Below are 18,759 nucleotides of genomic sequence, written 5' to 3'. Positions count from 1 at the left end.
TCTGTCTTGTACGCATGTCTGCTAAATCAACACACGACTGTGTGTGTGTGTGTGTGTGTGGGGGGGGGGGGCATGCGTGCGTCTGCATCGACACTCAGAAGAGAGCCCCAAGCCAAATGGATTCGCTATATTTCAAGCAAAAACATTCCTGCCATTGGAGGATTCATTTGGTGACTTGCATCTGGCTTTTCGTTCTTTTCCAAATCACTGTTTACAAAGCGAGATTTACATTTGTCAATTTGCACGTCTGAGAGGAAGGGGGTGCGGGGGGGGGCAGAACATCGCTCCAACGTTGTCCAAAGTGTGATTGCTTTGGCTTTCGGGGCTTTCACGCTTACTTTTGGGACTAAAGTTCAGCAGGGGAGCGGCAAGATGGTCCCGGGCGGCGACGGCGCTCGAGCGCCAAGAACGGCGCCGTCGATTCGTCCGTTTGCCAGGACAAAAGGCGAGGACGGCAGCGTTGACCGCTTGATTTTTTTATTGCCGAGTCGCCGAGGCCGGCCGGAAGGGGTCCTCATCGCCACGGGGGGAGCGACGACGACACGCTCTTCAGCCTGGGGGAAAAACAACAAAAACAACAATAAGCAAAAGAGCCGCTTGAGGGTGTTTTTGTGAGCCGCGACCTGGCCATCAAGTCCTCCGCGGAGACGGCGGCCGCGTCTCCGTCACTCGACTCGCACGCGTCCTCTTCCTCCTCCTCCTCCTCCTTGGCCGCCTTCTTTTTCTTCTTCCTCTTGTTGTCTCGCCGCTTCACTTTGTCTTTCTTCTTCTTGGTTTTCTTCTTCTGCCCGACAACCAAAACAACAGCATGAAGGGGGGGGGAGAGAAGCAGAAAAAAAAAGCGTCGGGCGTGCACCTTCTTGTCTTTCCCGCGTTTGTGTTGCTTCTTGTTCTGGCGCTTCTTGTCGGCGGGCGGCGAGGCGGCGGCTGCGCGGGGAAAGAAGGACGGCGTGCGTCATCCAATGAGGCCAAGGGGGGCGGGGGTCTCTCGGGCAGAGACTCACCGGGAAGGAAGCCGGCGGGAGGAAGCCTGGGACCAAACTCCGCCGCTTCCTGGGACGGTGGCGTGCGGGAGGGCGCGGCTGCGGTTTGGAAAGAGACAACCATAAGGGTGACGCACCAAGCGTGGGGGAAGGCTCGGGCCGTCGTACTTCAAGATGACCCGATTCATCCTCAGAACCGCCCCCCCCCCTCCCACTCGTAGAAAATGACCTCGCAAGTCGTAGACACGCGTGAACGGGAATGCCTTTGGCGCTTTCAACAGCAGCCAGTCAGCCGATTGGGAGCGGTCGCGGCAAGTCTCGCCCATTCAAAGCTACACAAACAAAGGCGCCGACCACAGAGGAAGTTCCCCAAACAACGTCACCGCTGAAGAGGATCGGCGGGGTTTTCTCTGGCCGACGGACGCCGGCTTTTGCGGCGATCCCCCCGCGTGGACAATCTTCTCCGATGGCGATGTTTCTCGTTTGCAAAAACATGGACGGCACGGGGGACTGCGGCTATTCCGTCCGGCGTTTGTACATAACAGGCGACCAATCTGTTGCGCCGGACCTTCACCAACAGAGGGCGCTCACGCACGGCCAAGAAATCCAGGAGCACGTTGAACCTGATGCAAATGCGAAAATTCAGAGCAGGGGGGCGGTTTTTTTGACATCAAAGATGACATTGCCCAAAACAAAAATTCCTTTTCTGCCGACGATCGTTGGCGTCACCACCCCCCCCCCCCCCAAAAAAAACGTCCCGCTTTGGTTGCATTTTGTTCTCCGTTTCATTTTTCAATTGGAGTTTTGGCGGCCGCCGATCAGAACCCGGTCACCCCGCGGTCAGCCCCGACAGGAAGGGAGGAAGCGCGCGACCTGAGCGCGGACGCCGAGGCGAGAGGAAGTCACCTGTGGGCCGGGAGGGCGCGGCGACGGTGACGGCGCGGGACGAGACGTCAAAGAGGTTCTTTGGCGGAGACTCGCAAACGGCTTCCTCCTTGCTCTCCGCCTCGTTGTCCTCCGCCGAAGACGACGAGGACTCGGCGTCATCGTCCGACGAGCTGGCGAAGATGGCCTTGAACACGTCCATGGGAGGACGCGACTCCTCCTCCACCTCCGCCTCCGCCTCACTCTGGTCTTTGTCACTTTCGTCCTCTTCGTCGTCTTCCTCCTCCGCCTCTTGCTTCCTGCTCTGCGAGAGGTCTCGGGATACGTCGGGTGTGCTCTGAAGAAGATGAGGAGGAAAAAAGGAGAAGAAAATGATTGGGGGGGGCGGCCTCCATCCTCCATACTTGTCAACCTAGCCATAGTTCATACGGATTTTGTGCTGAATCTTACGTACGTGGCCGTATCGCACAAATCATACGGATTCTGAAAATGTCCCCCCCCCCCCCCCAACAGGTAGTTCTGTTTGCTTTTGCCCGCAATGGTGCTAGTCTACTCGAATGCTTTCATTTCCGCTAACTTTCCAGTAAATCACGTCTATTATGGAGACCTACAATAAATATCATTGAAAATGTTGTGGGGGGGGGGGGGGTTTATCTGCCGTTATTTTGACATCTAAAAGGCTTTGGGATGTTGGAAGGATTTTTGGGGTGGTTTATACAAGTTGGCGCTCGGAAAAGTTGACAGGTGTGATCCTCAGACGTCACCTCCGAAGGCTCGGCGGGCGCTCCCGAAGGCGATTCTTTGACGTCGCCGGTGGGCCCAGCGGACGCCTGGGCCGGCTCCGCCTCCTGGTCCCACCTGGACTTCTTGGTGGCCTGCGCCGCCTCGGGAGGAGCTGCGGGAACATCCGACAAGCGGGCGTAAGCGCAACATGGGTACGGGCGGCGGGAAGCGAGAAACGCGGCCGGCAGGTAGCCACCTGCTCGTTCGGCGCCTCGGTCCAGCGTCAGGAAGTTGAAGACGGAAAACTTGTCCCGCTTGACTTTGGGGAGCCCGACGGTGGACGACCTGCGGGGATGTCACCGTGAGATCGTGGTCATGGTGGCGTGCGCGACAACACGCGTGTGCCTTTGTGCGCACCCGGGGTAGGGGTCGGGCACGTTGAACCGCTTGCAGAGAATCTTGTCCGGGTGCCACTCGAAGGTTTCCCGGGTCAGTTTGCCAAACATCTTCATCTTGACGGCTGCTTCTTGGTCCTCGGCGTTGCCCTGCGCACCCCCGACGTTAGCGTACTTAGCGCAAACTCCAAAGAGAAAAAGGCCTTTCAAAATAAAAGGGACCCGGCCGGGCGGCCGGCCGCGCTTACCTCGCGCCGCGCCGCCACCTCCGCGCGCTCGTCGTCACGGCGGTGGTCGTCGTCGTCGTCCCGCTCGGCCCGCGTGAAGCGGCTGGCCAGCGCGGAGGAGGTGGGCCGGTACAAGATGGACGCCCGCACAAACTCCTCCTTCTCCCTGCTGCGCTCCCACTCCGTCATGGAAGGGTCCAGGCTGGCCTCCAGGGCGTCTGCCGCACAGGCGCGCACAAGCCTTTGTGAGCGCGCGCCAACGATGGTGCGCGGGTGCGCGCGCGCTTGCTCACCTTTGTCACCCAGCCGCAGTCCTCCCAAGTAAGCGTCGTATCGGGCTTGCTTGCCGGCGTTCTTCTCAAAGGGCTTGAAGGCCCGCGGGTCGCCGCCGCGGCCTCGCCACGCCGCCGCCGCCTGCTCCTGCCGCTGCCGCGACGAGGCGTCCGCGGAGGGAGGCGCCCTCGGCGGGGGGGCGGAAGGTACGGGGGCGGCCGATCGGAAACTCAGCAATCGCAGCCGGTCTTCGGGCCGCAGCAGCTCCATGACGGAGGCGGGGCCTGCTTGGGCAAGGGGAGGGACCGCGGGAGCGTGAAACGTTTGCTCCGCACGAGCGGCGGCTTGCCTTCCCCGAACGGTCGCGCGGGAGGCCAACGACGCCGAGGCTCGGCGCTCTTCCCACCTGGCAGGGCGGCCTCGCCCAGCAGCGCCCCCCTCTGGTCGGACGCCATGCGGTGGCGGCCGGCGCCGGCGTCCTGCGGGGGCGCCTGTCCTTTGGATGACCTCAGCGCCTCGGCCAGGGCGGCGCTCACGCCCGTAACGTGCGACACGGCCACCGGGGGGCGGAAGTGGTGCACCGGACGGAAATCGGCCGGCAGCGGCGGCGCGGCGAAGACCTGCGAGCGGGCGCCGCAAACGTCAGAACGGCGTTTTGGGGACAGGACCAAGGTTTGGGAATGCTCATTTTTCACCGTTCGAGACGTGACTCACGATTTTCTTTTCTTGGGAGTTGCGCGCCAAGGTGAAGCCTTCCAGGATTTTGCCGAGGTACGACGCCTCCTTGTGGTCTGCAAACATATGGCGATTAGCGCTCCGTCGAGGACAAACAAACGTCGGCGCCAAGAACGCCACGAAGCGGAAGGCGGAATTTGCTACGCGTCTTTCTGCGGTCGCCGTTGCCGCCGCGCGGCGCCGTCCAGCCGTAGAGTCCGTCGCCGGGCTCGTCTCCCAGCACAGTGTCGTACTTGGACATGGCGTCTCGCTGGTACACGTCTTCGTCGTCGTCTTCCAGCGCGCCCACGCCGAAGGCCTAAAGGACACGGCCGCACGCTAGCTCAGACCCGTCGCGGACTCGGGCGGACTCCCTCTAGTGGCGCACAAAGGAATCGCTCGCCGCCGAACGCGCGGGGCGGATCCTTTTGCCGAGCGGCTCACGCGGCGGGGCGGGGCGGGGCGCTCACCTGGCCGGCCACGCCCCCTCCTCTTCGAGAGCCCCGCGGCGTTTCCCCGAAGAGCCTGCTGGTGGCGTCCGAGTGCAGCGAGAGCAGGGCCGGGTGACGATCGGCGGCCTCGCCGCGCAGCGCCAGCGCCGGATCCAGGCCGCTGTAGCCCAGGCCCTGAAGCCCCGCCCTCACGCCAAAGTCCACCGCGATCACGTCTTTGGGGGCGAACGTCACGTTCTCGGGGGCGAACTCGCCGTCGTCCTCCTGAGGGCCAACGTCATCATCATGAAGGCCGCTCTCATTGCCCGTGGCATTGCGGCAAAAAGTGGGCCGGAACACGGGCGGCCGTGACCGCTCGCCGTCACGGCGCCAATGGCAAAGCGGCGACGACAACGGACTCCACTCACCTCGGAGTCCTCAGAGCCGGCGGGGGGCGGAGCGCAGCCAAAGACCCTGGCGCCGGGAGCGCCGGCGGCACCTTGGCGGCGAGGCTTCCTCTTGACGCGAGGCCCCACGCCCTGGCCCGCCTTCCAGCCCATGCGGGTCAAGAGCTCCACGCCGATGCTAGACCTGACACGAGACCAGCAACAACAACCGTGAGCACTCACGCGCGTGCGGGCGTGGCACCTCTTTTTTCAAAGCCTTTGATCCAGGAATGCGCCCCTGAATTTTAGCATCTGAAATTTGAAATCATTACTTCTTGGGAGCACAGGACCTCAAGCATGGCAGACATTTGCAAACAGACACAACATGAAGAAAGAGCAACTGTGGAAAAAAAAATTGGGTGGGGGGGGGGCGTGAGCAAGTGACGATTTGAGGGTAAGGTCACCTTGCCGGCGCGATGAGTTCGTCGAGGAGGTTGTCTCCCGGTATGATGGCCGTTTGCGCGTTGACGGCCTTGGCCTTGTCCCACGGCGCCATCGCCGCCGCCGCCGCAAACGGCTGCGTGGTGGTGATCTGGGCCGGGGCGATGCCGTGCTCGCCCAGATCCTGAAACAACCGACAACATCGGCGACGCGGACGCCATCGGGAGCGGCCCGGCGAGAGCTGCCAAACCGTTCTCGGATAACTTCTCGATGAGCGCGTGAATCCGCCGTCATCGCTACCTCGTCGTCCATGAAGTCTTGGGGCGTGGCCTGATGTTTCTCCGCCTTCTGTTGCCGTGACGACACGAAGGCTGACGGCATCCATCCTATGCCGCGGCGGCGCCGAGACCACCCAAACAAAGTCAACGCAGACCGTCACCGCTCCCGTCGAGCGAGCCATCCATCGGCGGCGATGGGAAGCGAGGTCGTGGAAAGGGGCTGACCTTCTTTGGATCCCACGGTGTTGTAATATCCCGCCGAGAAGCCGCCGGTGAACGCGCCGTGGAACCGCTGGTACCGCCCCTTTTCATCCCGAACCGTCTGCTCGTGGAGGGGGAGGGGCTTACGCGGGGCCTCGTCTGAAACAAGCACACAAAAGTTAATAAAAGAATCAATCATAAAACACAAACTGCGGCTAGCGCACACCCACAAGCAAACAAGAATAAGAATAAGTTAGTACAGGTGTCAATGTTACCCGCCCCCCCCCCAAAAAAAACAAAATAGTTGCAATAACGCGCACACACAGACAAACAGACACACAAACACGCACACACGCTTTGGTTTTGTTTGGCTTTATGCACTTTATACGTCGTCGCTATCACGGAAGCGGCAACAATATGCAGGAACACAACCAACCTTCTTCCAGAGGCTCCAGAGGAGTCCCGTAAGTCACAAAATCCACCGCTACCGCCTTATCGTCGTCTTGGCCGTCGGCCGCCATGTTGCTGCTGCTCGACCGCGACGGCAGCCGCAGAGGGACGAAAGAGCGCGAATGCGCACGCCGTGAAAGGATGGCCGCAGCGCTCTCTAGCGTCGGTCATGGAATAGTGGTTTAAAAAAAATTGTAAAAAAATTCCTTCGGAAGTTGGAAGAATTAATTAATTCAATTAAGGGGGAGGGCTGTGTCGGTCTGCCGTACGCTTTTGGAGAATCCAACTGAATTGGCCTACCACGAGAGTGATCCCGCGTTACAAATCCACGTTACAAATGGATCCTGTGCGCCAGCTCAACATGAGGCTCGACCCCCAAACACTAGAGGGCGCTGGCCGCCCACTCTTCAAGCATCACCGGCACTTTGCAAACCATTGCAGCAGGGCCTCTCAAACTTCTCAGACCAAGTAGCAACGCCATGAGGTTGATCCGCTTATCCTCACGAGGGTGCTGGAGCCTATCCCGGCCACCTTTGGGGCAGGAGGAGGCGGCGGACACCCTGAACTGCACACGGAGACGAACAATCATCTGCGCTCACGCTCACAACTCGGGACAATTTCGAGTGTTCCATTGGCCCGCCGAGCATGTATTTGGAATGCGGGAGGAAACCGGAGTAAAGCCGCGCAGGCATGGGGAGAACATGCAAACTCCACACAGGGAGGCCGGAGCCACAATCAAACCCTGCACCTCTGCACTGTGAGAGGCCCACGGGAGAACCGGTCGAGCGCTGGGCCGCCCCCAAGTAGCACCAGAAAACACCAAATTTTACTCATATATATATACAGTATATAGTAACTTTTTGCTCAATTTTTGCGTTCTCTGTTCATCTTGTATGCTTTTTTTTTTGCGTGCGTTCTTGTGGGTCTCGTACACATCCGCTTCTGTCTTTTTGTGGCTTTGCGGCAGTCTTGTAGCTCCTTTTGGGCGCTTTTCATGCATTTTTGGTTTTTGGGAGCCTACTCGCGTCTTTGCCGGTGTGTGCGCACGTTTTGTTTTGCGTCTCTTTTCAGAGTGTGTTTTTTTGTGGCTCTGCTTGTGCAGAAATACATTTGAGGGCGTGAAGCCCATGACGGTTGGACTTTGGCCTCAGATGCTTGCCCTCAAGCGGCAGGTAAAGGAGCTCCCCCATGAAGAAGACGCAGGTAAACATGGAAATTGCAAAAGTGGGACCAAACTTGGGAATAGGGCATTTCAATTTCAACACGGAGAGCCAACGCCGGTGTTGAGAGCGACTGAAGTGCTTCTTGCCGGTTGACGTTTGCCCGTCTTAAAGGGACCCGCGCACGCTGGGACTCGGCCTTAAGATGAACTTTGACCCGCTTGCGCGTTGGGCCGATGACGCGTGAAAACAAGCGAGACGTGCACCCGCCGCTCTTGAACGTCCGACCACTTGTTCTCCTTCCAAACGTCGGTCTTCTTGAGGTCGAGGTCACGTGAGGCGGGCACGTCCCCCCCCCGCCCCGAGAGTCCGGCCGTTCCCGGTCAAAGTCTTGCGGCCTCGCGCAGCCTTCCAGAGTAAACAGAGAAGGGAGGTGGGAGGCCGGCATTCCCCGCGACGCGGCGGGGGAGGGGGCGGCCGGGTCGGGGCTGTTTGTCGGATGCTGGCCGGACCCCAAAAACGTCCTCTCGGGGCTTTGGTTGGGGGGGGGGGGGGGTGCAGCTTCTATGGTTTGAGCGAGCAAACGTGGCCGGCAAGACTCGATCCTTTCCCGAGTTTGGCTTGTTGTGTGAACGCTGACACCCGACACCCAAAAAGCGGATGATTGCTCTTCGCCCCAATTTTTGGACAACTGAACTGCTTTCACGTTTCGCAAGCGAAATATTTCACCTTCCACATATTGGGAAAACCTGGCCATCCGGGGGGCTGTGAATTTCACCGCTTCTCCCAGAATTGCCCGCACGTTAGACCCCGCCCCGCCCCCGCCAGCTCCCCCGATTATCCAATAAGTGTGAGCGCTGTTTTCATTCGAGAGGAAAAAACAAAATCGTTTCAAATCATCAGACGTCCGTCCACATTTTGGACTCGTCGGATGGCTCGTTTGACTCCCCGTGTGACTTGACCCGTGACTCGTACGAGCGTTTCCGTGGCTCTTTTGACTCACATCGCGACTCGCCGTTCGACTCCCGACCGGACATATCACGCGACTCGCTCCATTTGGATCAAAACGCGGCCCCGAAGCTTCACGTTTCGCGGCGCGTCGCGTCGCGCGGCTAGAGCGGCATCCTCGTTCGCGCACCGTTAAACCGGACACGTGATCCTCTCGCCCGCGTCCGACGACGACCAATTGACTCCCGTGTGAAGCGGGCGTGACCCCCGGCCGAACCCGAGTGCGTCGGCCTGAGATGAGTCACGTGCCGAGGCCGCAAACCGACGGAAAGGTCGCGCGGACAAGCGGGCCTTTGTTGGCGGCTAATCGCTGCGCTCGTTAGCCGCCCGTTAGCGTAGTTTAAGACGCCCGCCGGGATTAAGGCGGCCGCGACCGATCGCCTCAGGAATGTACACGCGGTAGGGAAGGCGAGCTGGCGCGATGACGCGCCCCCGCCGTGACATCATCAGGCGGGACATCCAGGGCTTTGTCGCCTTTCGGTGCAAACGATTAGCGGGACCCGCTCGCGCGCGGCGATCGACGCGTAACGTCGCTTTTCCCGCAAACGGGACGTGAAATGGCGAGAAAACAGCTGACTGCATTTTGGATTCATTTAGTTCTTGATGTATTTTCAGAGTCTGACACTCGTTCGAAGTCGGTGCTTGACGGGGGCTCAAATTGAGCCCCCAAAGTCAATCGCCGTTCCCGCCGAACGATCGGAAGCGGAGCCGAGGTGGAAGGCCGAGCTGTGACTCGGCACAAAAAGAAATCCGTCCAAAACGGGAAGCGCTTTGCCAGACTTCCTCCGCGCGGCTCGTCCCGTGACAAGCGAGCGCGTCGGGCCTCAGCTGACGCTCGGCGTGGCCACGCGGCCGCGCGCACGTGCGCTGCTCGCGCCGCAACGGCGAAAGAAGAAGACATCGGAACCGAGCGTTCAAGATGTCGCTCGCCGTTATCCCGACTGGAGTCGCGCTCGTGGCTCCGAATCGACCGATATACACGTCGGCGCGCCAACATAGTTTGTTTGCCATTGTCAAGTTTGTAAAGTGGATGGGGGTGGGGGAGGAACTTCTTCTTCTGCGGTCGTCCAATGTTAGCCAAGCGTTACGGGACGCGATTGGTCCAACAGGAAGTTAGCAAACGCCGCTCGTTAGGCTTAGCGGTTAGCGAAGAGGATGCGGCGGCGGGCGCTCGGGGTAACATCGGGCCTGTCAAAGGGGGCGAGCGGCCGGTCCGAGCCTCGCCGCACCTTCCGGCTCCGCCCCCCGGCAAAAGAGAAATAGTCATCAATCATTCGCGGCCACAATCAATACGTTTGCGTTTGCTTTCAGATTCACCCCGTGGCAATTTTTCATGGCTGCCCCATTTGCTCCCACGTGTCATCGTATGGGACGGAATCTTTGAGTCACAGGGCGTTTGTTGGCCCGCACGGCAAACCGCAAAGGCGTCGCGGGTTTCCAGAGTAGCCGGCGCACGCGCGGGAGAACGTCGTCGTCCGGAGAGGTCAGAGGTCACGGCCGCTCGATCGGGAAGTGAAGCCGAGCCGTCGCCGGCCTGTCAGCTTTTTTTCACTTTTTCACTTCCCTTTTCCCGTCGGGGGCCGCGGCGGCGCCGAGCGTTACGCCCCGACTGACTCACGGGTCCGGGCGGCCCACCGACCGGTAAAGCCGCGCCAACGCCGGCTCGCTAAGACGGAGGACGTTTGATTTTCGAGGGGCTTGTTCTCCGGGCCTCTTTTCGCCAACGGTGAAAAAAGCCGCGCACGCGTACTTTGTCGCTCGGGCGGGATCTGCGGACACCGGACGCTTTTTCAAACAAAGCAAAAGTGCCGCTGCGCTCGGTGGCTCTGCGACCAGCAAATAAGCAAAACGCCGACGGGCGTACGAACAACATCCTACTTGGCGCTTTGACAAACTTTTTAAACACAAACATTGACGCACACGTACGGATCGACACGCGTGACCTAAATGGCCTCCGATTGGCCGTCAAATAGAAAAGAAAAGAAAAAAAGCACATGAACACACGCACACTCGCAGCCCGAAAGAATGCGTGCGGTTACACCCTTGCTACCTCCTGCGGACTGAGGGAGAATCACCACAAGATTTCATTGGCTCCCTCTCACTCGCTCAACCCCCCCCCCCCCCATCCCCCCATGGCCCCCAACACACACTCACGCACGCAAACGGCAACCCCCACCCCACACAGTCGTTCCCAGGTGAGCTTTAGTGATTGACGGTAACTACGCAAATTGAAGTGTGAAAGGAACACAGCGAGCACGCCCGCCGTCGTGCGAGCGCGAGCGTGCACGCGCCTTGGATTTCAACCAAGGTGATGACGGCTCATTTTGCATTCTTCTCTACTCACAACTTTGACATCTTCTTCTGACACACAGTGGAAGTCGCTGCCGAAGAGTGCGTTTCATGCGTGTGTGTGCGCGTGCGCGTGTGCGTGTGCGCTCGAGCAGGCGGGAGCGCCAAAGAAGAGGGAGAGAAGTCCAAAAAGAGGAAGCGAGCCGTGGCGGGCTGCGCGCGTTTCCTGTCCCGCTCTGCTGCCGTCAATCACACCTTGTCGTCTTATCTCAGCACACATCTGCCTCTCACGCACGTGCAAACACGCACGCGTACGTTCGTGTCGCGTGTGCGTATACACACCGTGAATGTCTATGTGCGCGTGTGTGTGCGCGCGCGCGTGAGCTCGGTGGCCGTTTTCCGTTAGAAAGACTTCCCGTTGAAGAGGAAGTGATGTCAACAACTTGCAGACAAACCCCCCGCCTTCGACAAGACATGTGATTGTGTCAATGCATCATGACGTCACCAATAGTTGAAGAACAACAATATGGACCACACACACACACACACAACACACACACACACACAGAGAAGCAAGAAGTGCCAAATCGATTTGTCTTTTCCCCCCCCCCCCAAAGCAGCAAAAAGGAAGCAAGTCTCTTGAAACTCTTGAAAAGTTGCGACGGTGAGCTTGAACAAGGCAACAAAAATTGGCTGGCGAACCCGCGCCGACGACTTCCGTCAGCGGCCGGAAAATAGTCGGCCGTCTTTCAAGTCCAAATCAATTCAGCGCTCGCTCAGGCTGCAAATTTGGGCGTGAGGTCCAGGCCCGCCTGTCACGATTGGGTTTTGGGAGCGACAGGTGGCGCCGTCGGGCTCCCCCTGCGGCCGCACACCTGTTGCTCATGAGGGCTTTCAAAGGACTCGCGGCCCCAACGCTCGCTGGCGGCTCATTGTTTGCTCTTGCCGCTGTCATGTTTGTTCTCGTAGCGTTTTGCTTATTGATCGTTTTGCTTGGTGTCGTGCTTTTTCTTTGTGACTTTGGACACCGCGCTCCTCCCTCCTGCCCACTTTTTGGGCTCCACCACCGCCGAGCGCAACGACGGAAGCGACAAACGGGAGGGCCACGGGGGCCCAGCCGAACGAGACGACCGCCAAACGGAAGAAAAGAGGCGGCCGGCCAACGCCAGACGCGACAGAACAAAACGCAACGTGAAAGCAAACGGCTGGGACGGGACAAATGTGGGCCGCGCGCGGCCGATCTTTGGAGCGTTTTGCGGCGGGGCCGCCTCCGCGTCTCGGCCAAAACCGCCGAGCGTCCCGCGACGAACAATGGGAGCCGCGGCTTCGGCGTCAACCGGCGGGAATTCTGCACATGGGCTAACCGCCGAGACGCCTTCCGCCGCAAACGACAAACATGCTGAGTGTTCTCCGCTCGCTGAGGCACGCGGAGCCAAAAGGAGGTACCAAAAGGAGCCCCGTCCTCCGCGGACTCCCGAGCGTGGCCTGGATGGATTCTGCCCACGGAGCGCAATTCAAATGCAATCTCCGTGCGGGCCTCCTCCTTCTCTTCTTGGGGTCGAGTTGGGCGGCTCCAGCGAGGGAGCCCGGTTGGCGCGGTCACGCTTTTCCGCCTTTGAAAGACCCGCGCTGCCGATTGTCCTCCTCCGGCGTCCGATCGGAGTCCGGCATGCGGCGGCGTCGGGGTGAAAGTCTGCCCCGAGCGGGCCTCCGATTGGTCGTCGGACACCCGGACGCCGGCTTCCGTGCGAAACGGAAGATTCCGCCGAGGCCGGCAAAATTGCGCGCGGGGGCATTCTCGCGCCGACGTTGCTTGTCTCGTATTTCCGTTTGCAAAGCCCCCCCCCCCTCGTCTTTGTCGTCTGCGTGTGAGGCGCCTTCAACAATTAGCCACTTTTTTTTTTCAGTGCCGCAGCAGACCGGCAACACACAAACAACGCTCAAAGGGTTGACGCACGTGCACACATCTTCTGCCCCCCCATACCGTAAGTGGAGGCTCTGTGTGTGTGTGAAGGGGGGGGGGGGGGTGTCACGACGAAGCGACGCCGTGCCATGTGGCCGGACAGCGCGCCGCCACGGCGACACAAAATTGCGCGCGCGGGGGGTCTGCCGAGACCGCGTCGGTGTTTGCGTTGGCTTGTCAACCCTGCGCGCGGGGGGGCGTCTGTGTCTGTATCTGTGCGTGCGCGCGCGTTTCATTGTGTTGACGCGTGTGAGAAAGTTTAGCCCGGGTGGCTTTTGTGGCCAGGCAGGATTCGGAGCTTCGGGAAGAAGTTTTCGGGAAGTTGCCTTTTTGTTGACGTGCGTCCCACGCGGACGCGGACGCGGACGCGGACGCAGGAGGACCACCAAACCGAAGGGCACAAAAATGAGCGAAGGCGGCGGAAGCGAATTGAAGCGAGTCGAAGAAAAGCTTTGGGAGCAGAATAGACGAGCGAGTGAGCCGCGCCGCGCCGCTTTGGACGGACGCCAACGCTCGTCCGCTTTTCCTCCACTTGGCTGCGGTCTGCTTGGGGAGGAGAGAGGTTGTGTGGGGTCTTCCTGGGGGGGTTGTTGGAGGAAAAGTGCGAAGAGTGACAAAATCGTGCATTGCACACACACACACAACTGGACCGACCGCAATGTTTTGTGTTTTTTCTTATTGCAAAGTGTCCTTGGGTGTCTTGAAAGGCGATTAGAAATAAAATGTACTATTATTATTATCATTATTGTCGCCCATGTGGCAAAAACTGCCAAATGGAATGCTCGCACGGGATGGAGGTCACCAAGAGGCCGACGAATCCGACGCGTCAAATGACCTCTGCCGACTTCTGAGCCCTTTTTCAAACGACATCTGTTGGGTGGAAAGGTGATTTTTTTTCCCTTTTCTTTTTTTTTGCGGCAGCGGCAGCCATTTCCTCACAAATCTTCCAAGTACGAATCCGCCCCCTCCGGTCGCGCTCTATTGGACATAAAAAGTGGCTTTGCGCCGAATGGCAACTTGCCGGGATGCGGGCGTCTCGTGGCTCCGGCGAGGCAAACTCAGCGGGCCGTCGAGCTCGACGACCCCCCCCACCCCCCCGCCGCCCGAGAGAAACATTTCCAGCTCGGCGGTGGAAGACCCCAGGAAGCAGGGACGAGCAGGGTGGACTGAACGAAGCAGACGGCACCAAAAATACAAACGGGAGTACAGCGGAAAAGAACGACGCAAGTACTTGAGTCCCAAAGTCACAAAAAGCGATGTCAGGAACAAACATGACAGGAGAGCCCGGAAACTCACAAGTGGATGAAAGACTGACGGAACCCAGGCGAGGAGACGAGACGGCCTGAGGGAGCCGACGGGTCGGACGAGGCGACGAGAAGGCCACGCCGGGGAACCAAAGCAAGAAGCTCCGAATCCTGCCTAGCAACAAGTTGCCAATTTTGGATAGAGCCCGCCGGTCGTCCCGGCCCCGGACTCTGAGCCGCATTGCTACCGCCGAGCCCTGCGATCATCGACTCGCGCTCGGACACACACACACACACACACACACACATCACCAGCACCGCTGCTTTGCTGCTATGAGGTCACTATTGACTGCAAACAACCCAAACTCATCAGACTTTCACCTTTGACTCGTGTAAGAGTGTGTGTGAGTGCGCGCACGCACTCACACAGGAGGTGGTCAGAGTTCACCTTAGTTTGTTCAGGGAGGGGGCTCATCCACGCATGTACACGGCCTCTCCGTCTTTCACGCGCCCTCCCGCGTACGCCCACCCAGAGCCTCTTCCCCGCGGACATGCGGCACACAGAGTACGTTTGTGCGTCTTGACCTGGGGAACCCGGCGTCAGGCTCCTCCGAGTGCCTGGCAAACGTCGTCCTTTTGGAGGTCGAAAGTGCGCCGCGACTCGGGCTCTCCGCCGTGTGCGCTTCCTTTGTCGCAAACGCAAATCTTGGCTTTTAAACAACGACCCCAAAAAAACAAAACAAAACAAAGGAAGACGATGCGGCGCTCTCCTCCTTCAGATGAGTTTTTGTCAGGATGGCGATGGATCTTTCCATCTTGAGAGACGCGCGAGCGACGGGAGCGGGCCAACTCCGGCGCGGGCCAACTCCGGACGGCAAAGGTGTCTGCTTCCCGTTTCCCCGAGTCGCGCCGACGCTTCCTCTTTTCTGGCCACCGCCCGCAAAGGATCAGCCCCCCCCCCTACCCCGGCGGGTCAACGCTACGACATCATCGAGCGGGGCCCGGACGGCCCATGGCCCGCGACGATGCCGCGGGGACGAAGGACGAGCGCCGCCTAGCTGCCGGCCAAAATGACGAAAAGCACGCCCACGCCGGCCGATGAGACGCCATCTTTTATTGGTCAAAGCGAGAGGAGGAGATTTGCCTTTGTGTCTTATCAACGCGCGAGAGGCAGTTTTGCGCCGGCCGCCAAAGGAGAAGAAGCAAAGTCACGTACGGAGCGGCGGGCCGCACGGTGGGTGGCCTCTCGGGCTCCTCAGCTGTGCGCGTGCGCCCCGTAGCGGGCGGCGGGCGGCAACGGCGGCGGCTGCTGCCCGAAGACCCCCCGCAGGGCATCCAGTTCCCGGCTGAGGTGGTCCACGCGCCGCCTCAGTCTCTCGTTGTCCGAGCTGAGCTCCAGAACCTTCTGCTGCGTCTCCATGTTGCGCATCTTGGCCTTGTCGCGACTTTTGCGCACGGCCACGTTGTTGCGCTCGCGCCTCAGCCGGTACTCGGGGCTGCTTTTGTCCACGCGCTTCTTGGCCTTGCCCGCCGCCGTCCTGGGCTGATGGTGCGGGTGAGGAGGAGGATGAGGATGAAGTTCGGGGGGCCCGTGGAGGAGGGCGTGGCGGTGCGGGCTGGGCGCGGGGGTGGGCGGCGGGGTGGGCTGGCCGGGCTGCAGGTGCACCGCCGTCTGCGCGCAGCGGGCCACCTGGTACTGCAGGTGCGGCGGCGGCGGCGGCAGGTAGGGCCGGGCGTGGCGCCCGTAGGCGACGGCGGCGGGCGGGAGGTCCTCCTCGCGCGGCTCCTGCTTGATGGCCGGCGGGCGCGCGCGCCGGTACTGGTACTGGTACGGATCCTCCGCGTCCGCCTGGGCGAGGACGACAAGGAGCCGGGTTACCGCCGCGGAAAAGCCCCAAACGACCGCCGGTGGAACGAGCGTCCTCGGAAAACAAAAGACGCGCGTTGATGGGACGGATTGTTTGGAAGGAGCGGCGCGGCCATTTTGTGGCCCGCGCGGGCGGCCGTTTTCAACGTCGCCGGCTCCTTTTCCCGTTTCCGGGAGATCGTCCTCTGACGACGACGCGCGACGCGGCGCTCGAGCGACAAAACCGATTCCACGGCCGGCCGTGAGCCAAAAGGTCGCCTTTCGCTCGCTCGCCCGCCGGCTGGCACCTTCGGGGGCCTCGTCGCGTCGCCGCTTCCAAATACGGGATACGCCGCGTTGAAGTCATTTGGGCAAAAACGGACAACGAAGGCGTGCCCCGCCCCCTTCCGGCGGCCCGGCTCAAGGACAAAACAAAGGCCGCTTTTTGTCTCACATTTGGGGGTCGGGGAAATGCCGCCTTTTACTTTGCGCCGTGTCAGTCAAGAATGTTTGACCGGAGATGACCTTTGCCGTCGCGCAGATCGGCAACGAGCGCAATTCGGCCGCGCTTTTATTTTGAAAGGTGTAGGAATGGAAGGGGTGGAAAATCCTTCGCCGTGCTCGACGGTGAAAACCCAAGGCGGGAAGTGAAACGGCACCCGGTCGAAGTTGGGATTTCACGTTTCATCACGACGCGGCTTTGTCAGACACTTTGGTTTTGCTCCATCCACCGCAAGGCCCGGCGAGGTCGACCCCAAAGCCGGACTTTTGATTTCATGCTGTACGGCGAAGAGCAAGACGAGAGACGGTCGAGGCGACCGAACGTCATCGGCCAAGGAAACTCGCGAATTGGGACGTCACCTCTGAACGCATTGCGCAATCATCACAAACCGGCTCATACGTGCAACTGGCTCGCACGTCGCAAATATCACGTTTAGCCAATGGAATAAGCTCGATAGATTTGTAGATGTGACACGAAAGGAGTCGTCGGCGCCTCACCGCGCGAAAAGCGGACGGCAACTCCTCGGAGTCAAAGCGGGGATGCGACGGGCTCAACTTTGGACTCGGATCTCGGCTATTTCGGAGCGTCGGTGACGAACCTCGAGCACCTTGGCGTCCGCGTCCATCTTGGCGTAGGCGTGCGGCGGGGCTCCGTGCGCGTGCTCGTAGGCGGCCGCCGCGCGCAGCCGGGACGGGTGGTGGAAGAGCTCCGCCAGGAAGTCGTCGTTGAAGGCGGCCGGGTCGATGTAGGCGCTCAGGTCCACGGACGTCTCGGCGTCCCCGATGTCGCCCCCGCCGAGGCACGAGGGGCCCCCAGGCCCCGCCGACTCGTACAGCAGGTTGTGGAGCTCCATGGGGCGGCCGGACGGCCGCGCGCGCACGCCCCGCCGCGCGCCTCGGCCCGCGCGCGCTCGCGCGTCGAGTGGCGCGGAGCCGAGTGGAGAAGAGAAGAACGCAGAGGAGCGCACCGTCCGCGAGTCCGTGCGTCCGCGCGGCAGACGCCTGTCGGTCGGCCGAGTCGGGAGGGGAAAGCGGCAAAGTGCTTTTATAGCGCCACGACTGGGTGGGCGGGAACGCGGTCGGTCGTGACACCCATGAGCCGCGCGCGCGCACGCGAGAGAGAGAGAGAGAGAGCGCTTGACTCGCTCGCGGCTGCCTATCTGCGTGTGGGGCAGATTTGGGTGCGCGTGCGTGCGTCAGCGACGGACACTCGTCGGCGTGTGCGTGCGCGCGCCTGCGTGTTTGACTTGTGGCTATCTGGGTGAATGCCTGTGCGCCTTTTTGTCTTGTTCACGTGTGAGACTTTTGTGTTCGAGTGCGTGTGTCCTGTGGATATCTTTGCGTGTGGGCGCACGCGTGTGTTTAAATATTTTTTTTTTATGTACGCGCGAGTGGCTCGTGTGGATTGGAGTCGCGTGCGCTCGGTTCGCTCATTGGCCTTTGCGTGTGTTTGCGTTGTTGATGTGGATGCGTGTGGGAGCCTCGTGGAGGTTTGCGTTCGGGCGTGTGTGCGAACTCGACAAACTGGACTGAATCTCTTTTCACTTTTTCTGGGCCACGCACGCACACACGTACACAATCATCAGCGATGAAGGAAAAAAAAGACTTTTTTTTCTTCTTGTATTTCTTCTTTAAGTCGCATCCGTGTCATATGTCGTGTCAATTTTGTTTTGTTTGTTTGTTTCAGTCCAAAAGTCTCAAGACTGACGCGCGCGTTCCGATTGCCTGGGCCGCAGCGTCCTCTAGTGCATCTTCGTGCAATTGAACGTCAGCCATGAGCGCGAGGTCCGTCCCGGTCCCGGCGAACCTCGGACGCGACGGCAACGCCGCCGGCTTGAATTCTTCACGAGCAGTTGGAGAAAACCAACAGAACACGACCCGGAAACGCTACCCCCCCCCCCAACAAAATCAGAAAAAGGCAAGAAATCGAGCCTGTCTCCTATCAACCACAAACAGTGTGGGGGGGGGGGGAGTGCAGGGAGCGTTGGGGGGCTTGACTTCAGCAAACGTTTGCAGGTATTTACATAGGTGGCGCTACAGCCTTCGAGACATGGCAACAGTGTCTCCACAAAGTAGGAAAAGTATTGTAATGGCCTTCAGTAGCGGAGAGAAGGATGCTCGCAGTCGCTCATACTATTCATCATTTTTCATAAGAAAATAAGTCATAAACAAATGCGTGCGTTTAGGAGTTGCCGTTCGCCACAACTCACGACCACGCGCTCCTCACTCGGACTCCCCACCGGAGCCAAGATTCTCCTAACCTGGCTCCTCCCCTCCCTGTGACGTCACACAAAGACAAGAAACACATATTACAGGATCACCGTTGGTGTATGTATTGGTAGCACGTTCGCCCCTAAGGGG

General features: G+C 59.9%; 2 protein-coding genes across 4 annotated transcripts; both read right to left on the bottom strand.

The window, feature by feature from the left end:
- Positions 1-188: 188 nt before the first annotated feature.
- Positions 189-6,512, bottom strand: gpatch1 (G patch domain containing 1). Of its 3 annotated transcripts, none has more exons than XM_052064162.1 (19): positions 6,374-6,512; positions 5,962-6,096; positions 5,759-5,844; positions 5,482-5,642; positions 5,060-5,222; positions 4,671-4,916; positions 4,366-4,519; positions 4,201-4,277; positions 3,893-4,106; positions 3,507-3,770; positions 3,235-3,431; positions 3,009-3,136; positions 2,848-2,936; positions 2,633-2,763; positions 1,890-2,205; positions 1,005-1,082; positions 857-927; positions 624-781; positions 189-554 (listed from the first exon to the last, which is right to left on the bottom strand). In XM_052064162.1, the coding sequence occupies exons 1-19, from the start codon at positions 6,456-6,458 to the stop codon at positions 515-517; spliced, it is 2,793 nt and encodes a 930-aa protein (XP_051920122.1). In that variant the 5' UTR covers positions 6,459-6,512; the 3' UTR covers positions 189-514. The 3 variants fall into 3 exon arrangements, with proteins under 3 accessions (XP_051920122.1, XP_051920123.1, XP_051920121.1); XM_052064163.1 differs by having other exon boundaries at positions 192-554; positions 624-784; positions 5,105-5,222; XM_052064161.1 differs by having other exon boundaries at positions 194-554; positions 624-784.
- An 8,638-nt stretch (positions 6,513-15,150) lies between these two features.
- cebpa (CCAAT enhancer binding protein alpha) lies at positions 15,151-17,552 on the bottom strand. The gene is made up of 2 exons (XM_052064217.1): positions 16,998-17,552; positions 15,151-15,900 (listed from the first exon to the last, which is right to left on the bottom strand). The coding sequence occupies exons 1-2, from the start codon at positions 17,250-17,252 to the stop codon at positions 15,307-15,309; spliced, it is 849 nt and encodes a 282-aa protein (XP_051920177.1). The 5' UTR covers positions 17,253-17,552; the 3' UTR covers positions 15,151-15,306.
- Positions 17,553-18,759: the final 1,207 nt, after the last annotated feature.

The sequence above is a fragment of the Hippocampus zosterae genome, chromosome 4 (assembly GCF_025434085.1).
Source record: "Hippocampus zosterae strain Florida chromosome 4, ASM2543408v3, whole genome shotgun sequence".
Classification (NCBI taxonomy): Eukaryota; Metazoa; Chordata; class Actinopteri; order Syngnathiformes; family Syngnathidae; genus Hippocampus; species Hippocampus zosterae.
The sequence above is the reverse complement of the archived record's forward strand: the minus strand, read 5'-3'. Positions and strand labels throughout refer to the sequence as shown.